At 36.2% G+C, this 12,615-nt stretch overlaps 1 protein-coding gene across 1 annotated transcript in view; it reads left to right on the top strand.

The window, feature by feature from the left end:
* ABCA12 (ATP binding cassette subfamily A member 12) overlaps positions 1 to 12,615 on the top strand; it is a 317,047-nt gene that overhangs the window by 157,080 nt on the left and 147,352 nt on the right. Inside the window, exons 17-20 of the mRNA XM_053698806.1 lie at positions 284 to 381; positions 731 to 975; positions 4,116 to 4,192; positions 9,713 to 9,837. Coding sequence (XP_053554781.1) covers positions 284 to 381; positions 731 to 975; positions 4,116 to 4,192; positions 9,713 to 9,837 — 545 coding nt within the window. The remainder of the gene's footprint in view (positions 1 to 283; positions 382 to 730; positions 976 to 4,115; positions 4,193 to 9,712; positions 9,838 to 12,615) is intronic.

The following is a 12,615-nucleotide window of genomic DNA, read 5'->3' as shown; positions in this document are numbered from 1 at the left end:
TTTCGTTCTGCGCTCTTTTAGATATTCGTGTTTTGTTAACGAATGTGCATTAGTAACAAGACAAATCCACACGTCTACTTTATATATTTAGTATAGAAAATGTAAATGAATAGCTCCGATATCCAGAACAGCAAAAGTCTAATTATGAATTTATCCATAATAAATTATAGATTGAAGACAATTAATGTCCTTTCTCTTGGTATAAAGATCTCGGTTAAAATATTACATTTAATGTGGATTCCCTTGTGGATAGAAGAAACTAATTATTCATTATCATCTATAGGGCAACTAGATGAAGCAATCAGACTCATCCAGGCCTTGTTTATTCAAAGCAATGTATCAGTTAATGCATCTCTGATGTCTGATCTATATTGGCAAAAGGTAAGTATTCACATCTCTTTTATTGGTCAGGATACAATTCATGCCTAAAATACCCATAATGTTATTGTGCATGTGAATGAATCTAACCTTTACACATTCTGGGTTAATTTGAACTTTGACTATAATAGAAGATTAGTCATGATTTGATGAAGCTTATACAGTGTGCATCAAGTACTCAAAAACATTCTTGTAAAAGTGCTGCTATATAGTTCTCCAGACACTTGCAAGCTACCTACCTAGGTATTCTATTTAACAAACATACCACAAAACAAATTAAATTTGATAATAAAAGTTAAACGAAAATGTTATGCTCTCATGGAAAATACTTTGGTATGTTTTCTTCTTTTAGGTATCTCAGTTGCAAAACTTGACAACACTTCTTTGTGGAGACGGAGATTCTAACCTGACCCAGTCATCCTGCTATTTCTCATGCCAATTTCAAACCATTCTGCAAGATGTGGCAGGCTATGTGGCTGCAGAGATCTCACAAACCAGCACAGTGGCAACTTTCAGCTTATTCAATAACATACTGCTTTTCAGTGACAGCACATGGCAAAGCTTGGAGAATGATCTCCTTAAAGAGATACACACCTTGTGAGTAATTATGCTAGATAAGATTCATACAGCATCTTACTCAAGGGAAGAACACAATAAGAGCATGTCACATGAACCAGAATTGCCATTAGGAAGATTAGGCAGCTGCCTAGGGACGTTTAACTAAGATAACCACCTGCCTAGTCTGTCAAGTTATAAAAGAGACATGAAACCCAAACATTTTCTTTCATGATTTAGGTAGAACATACCATTTTAAACAACTTTCCAGTTTACTTCTTTTATTAAATTTGATCCATTGTCTTTGTATCATTTGTTGAAGGAGAAGCAATGCACTGCTGGTTTCTAACTAAACACATGGGTGAGCCAATGACAATCAGTATATATATATATATATATATATATATATATATATATATATATATATATATATATATACTGTGTATATATATATATATATATAGTATGCGGCCACCAATCAGCAGCTAGAACCTAGGTTCTTTGCTGCTCCTGAGCTTACCTAGATAACCCCTTCAGCAAAGGATAACAAGAGAAGGAAGCAAATTGAATAATAGAAGTAAATTGGAAAGTTGTTTAAAATTGTATGTTCTGTCTAAATCATGAATGTCTAATTATGACTTTACTGTCTCTTTTGTAACCACTCTATTTTCTTTGACATGCTATTGCTGCTAGCTTAGTTGTACAATATAAAGGAGATATTTTTTGTCTTTGATGCATCTAAAAGAGGGTAATTATTTTGACATGCTGTATTAACACTTTTCATGATACTCCTCTACTGATAAAAATACTTTTTCATGTTGCTAGATATAACTTCCTGTACACCAGAAAGATCTGTAGGAGTTATCCTTATCAGCCTGTGAGCAATCTCCCTATAGATGGGTTTTGCGCAAACACACACTTAGGGGTAGATTTAACAAGCAGCGGATACTGCTTTCTATGCCCTGTGTTTCAGGATCCCCTGAAATGTAAGTTAAGAAGTACTTGCTCCTTAACTTCTCCGACACCTTTTAGGCATTTAGCGATGTCGGGCGGACATGATTCGCTACAGCCAATCATGCCTGCCCGGCACTTGGTAAATTGACCCTTTATTTTTTAGTTTAGGCATTAAGTTTATCTTTTTTCATAAATAAATATTCAATGTGTTTAATCACTTTTCCTTTATGTAAATGACAGAATATTTTTGAGTAATGTGATATATTCTTGTAGCTAACACATGAGATAGAAATAAAACTAGGAAGACTGAGTAATCTATCACTATGGATGGTACCAATGTAAATCTGACCCATAAAACAGTGTAAGAATGTTTTGCTTATTGACACTATCCAGATATCACAGTAAGTCAGTGTTAAATATTTAAAGGGACATGAAACACAATTTTTTTCTATCATGAGTCAGATAGATCATGTAATTTTAAACAACCTTCCAATGAACTTCTATTATCTATTTTGCTTTGTTCTCTTGGTATTCTTTAGTATAGGCTAAGGGCAGTAATGCACTACTGGGAACTACCTGCTTGTTTGGTGGCTGCACATACATGCCTCGTGTCACTGGCTTATCTGATGTGTTTATCTAGCTCCCAATAGTGTAAGGAGACCAAGAGAATGAAGCACAGTCCAGCTCAGAAATACTAGGCAATCCCTCTATAAAGAAACATTGGCAGATGTACATTGTTGCCTTGTGTAAGCTTCTTCAGTGATTTGTCTAGATATATTTGCTAAACTATAAGTACATTGTATTGAAAAAGATAAACAGGTTAAAAAGCTTAAAGGTGATTAAGGGATAGGAAAGTAAAAATGAATTTTGCATGATTTAGATAGAGCATGTAATTTCAAGAACATTTTAAATTAACTTCTATTTTCAAATTGGCTTTGTTCTTTTGTTATCTTTTGTTGAAAAATATATGTACGTATCCTACACTACTACCTTCTGGCAGGTAGCTGGTGATTGGTGACTACACTTATTTCTCTCTTGTCATTGGCTAACCAGATGTTTTCACTTAGCTGCCGGTAGTGCATTGCTGCAACCTAGCTGACTTTACCCATGTGTTTAATCAGTTTGCAGGTGTTAAGCACACACACTTTTATATATATATATATATATATATATATATATATATATATAAAAGGAAATTTATGAAATCAGCCTGCACATGCTTCAATTTAAAAGTCCAATTTATTCAACAATGTTAAAAGGAAAAACTGCTGTTAGCAGCTAACAACGGTAGCAAACAAAAAGTATCAGTCTGACATGTTTCGCCATAGCCTTAATCATAGACATAATTAAAACATAGTGTGTTAGTTAAAATAAATACCTTGTGCTATGTTTTCATTGGTTTACCACTGATTGAATAACAAAAACCTGAATACATATTAAGTGAATTCATTTAATTATGTCTTTTGATCAAATAGCAAGATGAAAGGTACTGTGTAACTATAGAGTACACTGATATAGAGCTATAAACACTATAGATAAAACATACCATTACTTGCTAAAACATATACATATATATACTACTCCTTTACTAGTATATATATATATATTTAGACACATATACGCAAGCAGTAGTGCAATAATAAAATGCTCTAACATAATAGAGCATTTTCTTTTTGCAATTGTATATTCCTTTAAAGTAAATGATAATGGTAAAAATCCTTATTTTTGTTTTTAATATTTCCCTTCCTTCTGAAGTCATCTAGCATCTTTTACATAATGGTCTGATACTCTATGCATATGCATACAGTGGAAGCAAATCACATTACCCTTTTACCCTTGAGGTATGCTCTTAATTAGTGTATATGGACAGTCTGCTATGTTATTGGTAGATGCAGTCATGCCCATCCATAAAATAAAAACATTTATATTAGGGAAAACGTTTACCAAAATTAATGTTCCTTATCAAGTACTTTTTTCCAAACCAATTCTCTAAAAAGGTTTTCACAAATTCAAGTCTTTTGCAAAAAAACTCCAATCTAAACTAAGATGTACTTATGCACTTTTTTTTCTATTATGTTCCTTTAATAAAAAAATATATCATATGCACAGAATTAAACTACTTCCTCTTAAGATATAGTCAGCCTTCACGGCTAATGCTCCCTATTAAAACTGTAATTTACTTTTTTTCTGATTTTCATTGGTAACCAAGCATCTAAACAATTTTGCAGGTTCAATAATACTGATATACAGAAAGTTACTGAGACTGTGAAAGAGATGGTCGGCATGACAGAGTTTAATTTCAAAGGTATTAAGAGATTTTAGAAATAAATTGGTGGCATGACCGTCATTTTTAGATTTAATTTCTATTGTACTATAAAATATTGTTTGGATTCCAAAAATACTGTGTTCTGTTCTATTGTAACAATACAATGTAATTTTGCAAGCAAAGCACTTCAAGTGATGGTAAACTTTAACTTTTTTAGTTACAAGATTTGTAATCATACACTAAAAGATGGGGACTTTCATTCATGAAAGGTTTTGGAAACACTTAATTTTTTTTTACGTACCCTTTAATGTTTTCCTATATGTTGCCGTTCCTCCGCCTATAACGGATACTCTATTTCCTACTTCACTAATGATTCAGGCTGTAGCCAATCTTATCGCGCCCCTTTTGTGTCCAGCAGATAAGATTGGCTACAGTTATAGAACTGAGGTTTGGAAATTGCAGTATGTAGAATGGGTTTTTTAAATTGAGCTCTGTACAGTGAGTTCTGCAACTTTGTACTGTATTTAAAACTTTGTAACTTAGAAGTTTTACAATTTACATTGTGAAAACTGTTAATATCACGTTATAGAAGATGAGATAAGTTGTGGCCACTATATGCTCATGGAAATTAATATCTCTTAGTGTTCTTCTTGATTTTAGCTTAAAATCTTGGTAGCATGGAAAATTAGGGCCTAGATTTGGAGTTTGGCGGTAGAAGGGCTGTTAACGCTCCGCAGGCTTTTTTCTGGCCGCACCATAAAATTAACTCTGGTATCGAGAGTTCAAACAAATGCTGCGTTAGGCTCCAAAAAAGGAGCGTAGAGCATTTTTACCGCAAATGCAACTCTCGATACCAGAGTTGCTTACGGACGCGGCCAGCCTCAAAAACGTGCTCGTGCACGATTCTCCCATAGGAAACAATGGGGCTGTTTGAGCTGAAAAAAAACCTAACACCTGCAAAAAAGCAGCGTTCAGCTCCTAACGCAGCCCCATTGTTTCCTATGGGGAAACACTTCCTACGTCTGCACCTAACACTCTAACATGTACCCCGAGTCTAAACACCCCTAGCCTTACACTTATTAACCCCTAATCTGTCGCCCCCGCTATCGCTGACCCCTGCATTATATTATTAACCCCTAATCTTCCGCTCCGTAAACCGCCGCAACTTACATTATCCCTATGTACCCCTAATCTGCTGCCCCTAACACCGCCGACCCCTATATTATATTTATTAACCCCTAACCTGCCCCCCACAATGTCGCCGCCAGCTACTTACAATAATTAACCCCTAATCTGCCGAGCGGACCTGAGCGCTACTATAATAAAGTTATTAACCCCTAATCCGCCTCACTAACCCTATCATAAATAGTATTAACCCCTAATCTGCCCTCCCTAACATCGCCGACACCTAACTTCAATTATTAACCCCTAATCTGACGACCGGAGCTCATCGCTATTCTAATAAATGTATTAACCCCTAAAGCTAAGTCTAACCCTAACACTAACACCCCCCTAAGTTAAATATAATTTACATCTAACGAAATTAATTAACTCTTATTAAATAAATTATTCCTATTTAAAGCTAAATACTTACCTGTAAAATACATCCTAATATAGCTACAATATAAATTATAATTATATTGTAGCTATTTTAGGATTAATATTTATTTTACAGGCAACTTGGTAATTATTTTAACCAGGTACAATAGCTATTAAATAGTTAAGAACTATTTAATAGTTACCTAGTTAAAATAATAACAAAATTACCTGTAAAATAAATCCTAACCTAAGTTATAATTAAACCTAACACTACCCTATCAATAAATTAATTAAATAAACTACCTACAATTACCTACAATTAACCTAACACTACACTATCAATAAATAAATTAAATACAATTGCTACAAATAACTACAATTACATAAACTAACTAAAGTACAAAAAATAAAAAAGAACTAAGTTACAAAAAATAAAAAAATATTTACCAACATTAGAAAAATATTACAACAATTTTAAACTAATTACACCTACTCTAAGCCCCCTAATAAAATAACAAAGACCCCCAAAATAAAAAATTATATACCCTATTCTAAATTAATAGAGTTAAAAGCTCTTTTACCTTACCAGCCCTGAACAGGGCCCTTTGCGGGGCATGCCCCAAGAAAATCAGCTCTTTTGCCTGTAAAAAAACACATACAATACCCCCCCCCAACATTACAACCCACCACCCACATACCCCTAATCTAACCCAAACCCCCCTTAAATAAACCTAACACTAAGCCCCTGAAGATCTTCCTACCTTGTCTTCACCATCCAGGTATCACCGATCCGTCCTGGCATCCGGTGCTGAAGAGGTCCAGAAGAGGGTCCAAAGTCTTCCTCCTATCCGGCAAGAAGAGGACATCCGGACCGGCAAACATCTTCTCCAAGCGGCATCTTCGATCTTCTTCCATCCGGTGCGGAGCGAGTCCATCTTGAAGCAGCCGACACGGATCCATCCTCTTCTTCCGTTGTCTCCCGACGAATGACGGTTCCTTTAAGGGACGTCATCCAAGATGGCGTCCCTCGAATTCCGATTGGCTGATAGGATTCTATCAGCCAATCGGAATTAAGGTAGGAATATTCTGATTGGCTGATGGAATCAGCCAATCAGAATCAAGTTCAATCCGATTGGCTGATCCAATCAGCCAATCAGATTGAGCTTGCATTCTATTGGCTGATCGGAACAGCCAATAGGATTGAACTTGATTCTGATTGGCTGATTCCATCAGCCAATCAGAATATTCCTACCTTAATTCCGATTGGCTGATAGAATCCTATCAGCCAATCGGAATTCGAGGGACGCCATCTTGGATGACGTCCCTTAAAGGAACCGTCATTCGTCGGGAGACAACGGAAGAAGAGGATGGATCCGCGTCGGCTGCTTCAAGATGGACCCGCTCCGCACCGGATGGAAGAAGATCGAAGATGCCGCTTGGAGAAGATGTTTGCCGGTCCGGATGTCCTCTTCTTGCCGGATAGGAGGAAGACTTTGGAGCCTCTTCTGGACCTCTTCAGCACCGGATGCCAGGACGGATCGGTGATACCTGGATGGTGAAGACAAGGTAGGAAGATCTTCAGGGGCTTAGTGTTAGGTTTATTTAAGGGGGGTTTGGGTTAGATTAGGGGTATGTGGGTGGTGGGTTGTAATGTTGGGGGGGTATTGTATGTTTTTTTTACAGGCAAAAGAGCTGATTTTCTTGGGGCATGCCCCGCAAAGGGCCCTGTTCAGGGCTGGTAAGGTAAAAGAGCTTTTACATTTATTAATTTAGAATAGGGTAGGGAATTTTTTATTTTGGGGGTCTTTGTTATTTTATTAGGGGGCTTAGAGTAGGTGTAATTAGTTTAAAATTGTTGTAATATTTTTCTAATGTTGGTAAATATTTTTTTATTTTTTGTAACTTAGTTCTTTTTTATTTTTTGTACTTTAGTTAGTTTATGTAATTGTAGTTATTTGTAGCAATTGTATTTAATTTATTTATTGATAGTGTAGTGTTAGGTTAATTGTAGGTAATTGTAGGTAGTTTATTTAATTAATTTATTGATAGGGTAGTGTTAGGTTTAATTATAACTTAGGTTAGGATTTATTTTACAGGTAAATTTGTTATTATTTTAACTAGGTAACTATTAAATAGTTCTTAACTATTTAATAGCTATTGTACCTGGTTAAAATAATTACAAAGTTGCCTGTAAAATAAATATTAATCCTAAAATAGCTACAATATAATTATAATTTATATTGTAGCTATATTAGGATGTATTTTACAGGTAAGTATTTAGCTTTAAATAGGAATAATTTATTTAATAAGAGTTAATTAATTTCGTTAGATTTAAATTATATTTAAGTTAGGGGGGTGTTAGTGTTAGGGTTAGACTTAGCTTTAGGGGTTAATCCATTTATTATAGTAGCGATGAGCTCCGGTCGTCAGATTAGGGGTTAATAATTGAAGGTAGGTGTCGGCGATGTTAGGGAGGGCAGATTAGGGGTTAATACTATTTATGATAGGGTTAGTGAGGCGGGTTAGGGGTTAATACATTTATTATAGTAGCGCTCAGGTCCGGTCGGCAGATTAGGGGTTAATAAGTGTAGGCAGGTGTCGGCGACGTTGAGGGGGGCAGATTAGGGGTTAATAAATATAATATAGGGGTCGGCGGTGTTAGGGGCAGCAGATTAGGGGTACATAAGGATAACGTAGGTGGCGGCGCTTTGCGGTCGGCAGATTAGGGGTTAATTATTGTAGGTAGCTGGCGGCGACGTTGTGGGGGGCAGGTTAGGGGTTAATAAATATAATACAGGGGTCGGCGGGGTTAGGGGCAGCAGATTAGGGGTACATAAGTATAACGTAGTTGGCGGTCGGCAGATTAGGGGTTAAAAAATTTTAATCGAGTGGCGGCGATGTGGGGGGACCTCGGTTTAGGGGTACATAGGTAGTTTATGGGTGTTAGTGTACTTTAGAGTACAGTAGTTAAGAGCTTTATGAACCGGCGTTAGCCCAGAAAGCTCTTAACTCCTGCTATTTTCCTGCGGCTGGAGTTTTGTCGTTAGAGCTCTAACGCTCACTTCAGAAACGACTCTAAATACCAGCGTTAGAAAGATCCCATTGAAAAGATAGGATACGCAATTGACGTAAGGGGATCTGCGGTATGGAAAAGTCGCGGCTGAAAAGTGAGCGTTAGACCCTTTAATCACTGACTCCAAATACCGGCGGTAGCCTAAAACCAGCGTTAGGAGCCTCTAACGCTGGTTTTCACGGCTAACGCCAAACTCTAAATCTAGCCGTAGGTTTTCTTTAAAAATTAAAAAAAATTACTTTTTAACATATTAAAAGGCTGACAAACATCATTGATGAAACATATATATATACCCATTTTGCATATACAAATTACATTCATATTGCTTAACACATATTATAAACTCCACTCTATTTAATTGCAAAACACGCACACAGACTCCATTAACCTATTTAGAATATCAGTGATGGTCATCCATTTTCTGCATTTTCGAGTGCTGTTGTAGTAAAATAGAGGTAAAATCTTGTGTGAGTTAACAATCTAGGCTGTGTTTGACTTGTCACTTTGTCAATGAAAAAAAAAGTATTTTCTAATATTTTTCATTTTTGGGGGGAAAAGAAAATGGAAAGCTTAAACTCAACCCCAAGTATCAGGCCAACATTTCCAACCAGATTAAAAATTCATGTATTACATTAAGAAAAAATATTTCAACTAAAAGAGAATTAAAGAAAAAAAAAGGAAATATAAATAAAATATTTCTTTTTTACTTCTATTTATAGAAAAAGGGAGCGTTTTTAGCTATGTCAGGCACTGCCATCTTCATTTTAAACATGACTGCAAGATCCATGTTTCTGGTCAACAAAATAGTTTCTAAATAAAGATTTTAACTAGCATATTTGAGTTTCAACTTCTGTTTGGAGAATGTAGGCCTCGTAGTGGGGGTGTAGCGAGAATGGCTCTTATATAACCATTTGATTGATATATTTATTTTTCTTGTCACTATCCAGCAAATGTAGAAAGTCTGTTCAGAAACAGTAGCCAAGTAAAGGCACAGCTTAATCAAGTGGTAGAAATCTCCAATACAAGTATTGAAGCTCTCATGCAGTTACCAATTCCAGAAAACTTCCGTAAGGTGGGTGTGCAACTTATTCTGTAAGTATCTGTGAGTCTGCAAGTATGAACATCATTTATGTAAAATAAACAAATATTAGTGTATTTCTTTATGTTTTAAGTACTTTTTGTAAAAATCTAATGTCACAGTATTGCAAATAGTAATCTTTCTATACACAAAGGTTATGCTACATTGTTCAACCTCTTTGAATTAAACATATTTCAATAGTTACCTGTGTAGGAGCAAGGTTTAGCTTAATTTTGTCAGCACATCTGATTGACTTGTTAGTCAACAGGAAAATATTGGATAACTTGAACTCCACAAGATATTAAAAACATAAGATTATAAAATATATTATGATTTAATCTCCACCTCACTGTTAACATCCTGTAACCTAATCCCAAATTCATGTCTCATTCTAGTGATGTGCTCATGAAAACAATCTATTTCAATGATTGTTTCACCCCCTTCTATGCAGCTTTCTTAAAGGTACGTAATACTCATATGCTAAATCACTTGAAAATGATGCAGTATAACTGTAAAAAGCTGACAGGAAAATATCACCTGAGCATCTCTATGTAAAAAAGGAAGATATTTTAGCTCATAATTTCCTCAGCTCATCAGATTAAGTTCTGTGTAAAAATGTATACTTAGCTGCTGCTCAGCTACAGGTAAAACATAATAATGAAGAAATGAACAGCAGCCAATCAGCATCAGCAGTGTTGAGGTCATGAACTCTATTACTGTGATCTCATGAGATTTCACTTAACTCTCATGAGATTTCATTGTAAACTTCCTTACACTGAATAGGGAAATAAGATGAGTGTGCACGTAAGCTTGCTCCTTCCGCTGTCCCGGGACAGACATACTGGTTTGCTGCTTAGAAGTCCTTTACAATGGGATGTGGCTACTGAGAAACTTTTGAGGTAAAATATCTTTCTTTTTTACATAGAGATGTTCAGGTGATATTTTCTAGTCAGCTTTTTACAGCTATGCTGCATCACGTTCAAGTGTTTAAACATTTGGGTATTATGGCCCTTTAAGTATAATCTATACCTGTACAATGTATAATATAACGATATAATGACATCATGTGTAAGTATTAGTTACATTACCCTTTTATCTTGCTCTGTTCATGAACTTGGACAATTACTGTGTATGTGTTGCTACGTACCTTGGTCGATATTCCTTTGCACATGGATCCTTTAAGCTTCTTCCCCTCCACTAAGTGTCCTAATAATCAACAGTCCCTAGAAGACATTTAACATTCTCCATCTTCCTTAGTGTTTGCTTATGGTTCTCTCTTTCATCCCTTCACCAGATTGTCACTCACCTCCCTTTCTATGGCAGCATCTATTCTCTATTAGTTACCATGGCAGTCTCTTCATTCTGATGTTTTTTTTCCTACATTCCTTTTCCATTGTCCCTCTTATTCAATTCAATGACTATTTTACCTGTATAAATATGTATATGTGTACAACTCCAGTTCCAAAAAAGTTGGGACAGAATGGAAAATGCAAAAAAAACAAATAAAAAGGGGCATATTAATCAATGTGCGAGCGGACATAATACAACATAGTGTATTATGTCCACCGCACATCGATAAATGCTGAGAGCATACGCTGTTGGCATTTATCATTGATAAATATGCCCCAAAGAGTCATTTGAAAATTCAATTTCCCCTGTACTATATTGAAAATACATTATTAACACATTATTTGATGTTTTACCTTGTGAATTTAATGTATTTTTGAAAATATATGCTCATTTCAAATCTGATGACTGCAATACTTTGCTAAAAAGTTAGGGCAGGGACAATTTAGAACTAATAGCAATGTGACAAGTTGAAACAAAAAGGTGATGTGAAACAGTTGAGGCAATCATGTAATCATAGTATATAAGGAGCCTCCAAAAAAGGCCTGGTCCTTCCAGAGCAAGGATGGGTTGAGGCTCGCCAATCTGCCAACAAATCTGCCAACAAATGCATTAGCGAATAATCCAACACTTTTAGAACATTTCCCAAAGACAAATCGGTAGGATTTGGGGCATTTCACCTTCTACAGTGCACAATATAATTAAAAGATTCAAGGAACCTGGTCAAATCTCGGTACGTAAAGGCCAAAGCCGAAAACCATGTCAGTGTCTCAAAAACCATCATGAGTCTGTAATGGATATCCTGACATGGGCTCGGGAATACTTTGGTAGACCTTTGTTAGTCAACACCATTCGCCGCTGCATCCACAGATGCAAGTTAAGACTTTACTATGCAAAGCAGAAGCCATACATCAACACTGTCCAGAAGCACCACCAACTTCTCTGGGCTCGGTCTCATCTGAGATGGACAGTTGCAAAGTGGAATAGTTTTTTATGGTCCGACTAGTCAACATTTCAAATAGTTTTTGGAAAAACAATAATTGTGTTCTCAGCATCAGGTACAAAAGCCAGCACCTGTCTTAGTATGGGGGGTGTCAGTGCCCATGGCATGGGTAACTTGCACATCTGTGAGGGCACTTTTAATGCAGAAAGATATGTATACATTTTGGAACATCATATGCTGCCATCCAGACGCCGTCTTTTCCAGGGGCGTCCCTGTATTTTCAAGCAGGACAACGGCAAACCACATGCGGATTACAAGCCCTTGGTTGCGTAAGCAGAGAGTGCGGGTGCTAGCATGGCCTGCTTGCAGTGCTGATCTGTTTTCGATTGAGAATGTGTGGTGCATTATCAAGAGCAAAATAAGGCAACAAAGGCCCTGTACAGTTGCGCAGCTGAAGACATGCATAATGGATGAATGGGGGG

This window comes from Bombina bombina, chromosome 1 (genome assembly GCF_027579735.1).
Source record: "Bombina bombina isolate aBomBom1 chromosome 1, aBomBom1.pri, whole genome shotgun sequence".
In the NCBI taxonomy this organism is placed as follows: Eukaryota; Metazoa; Chordata; class Amphibia; order Anura; family Bombinatoridae; genus Bombina; species Bombina bombina.
This window is presented reverse-complemented; position numbering and strand designations above follow the sequence as displayed.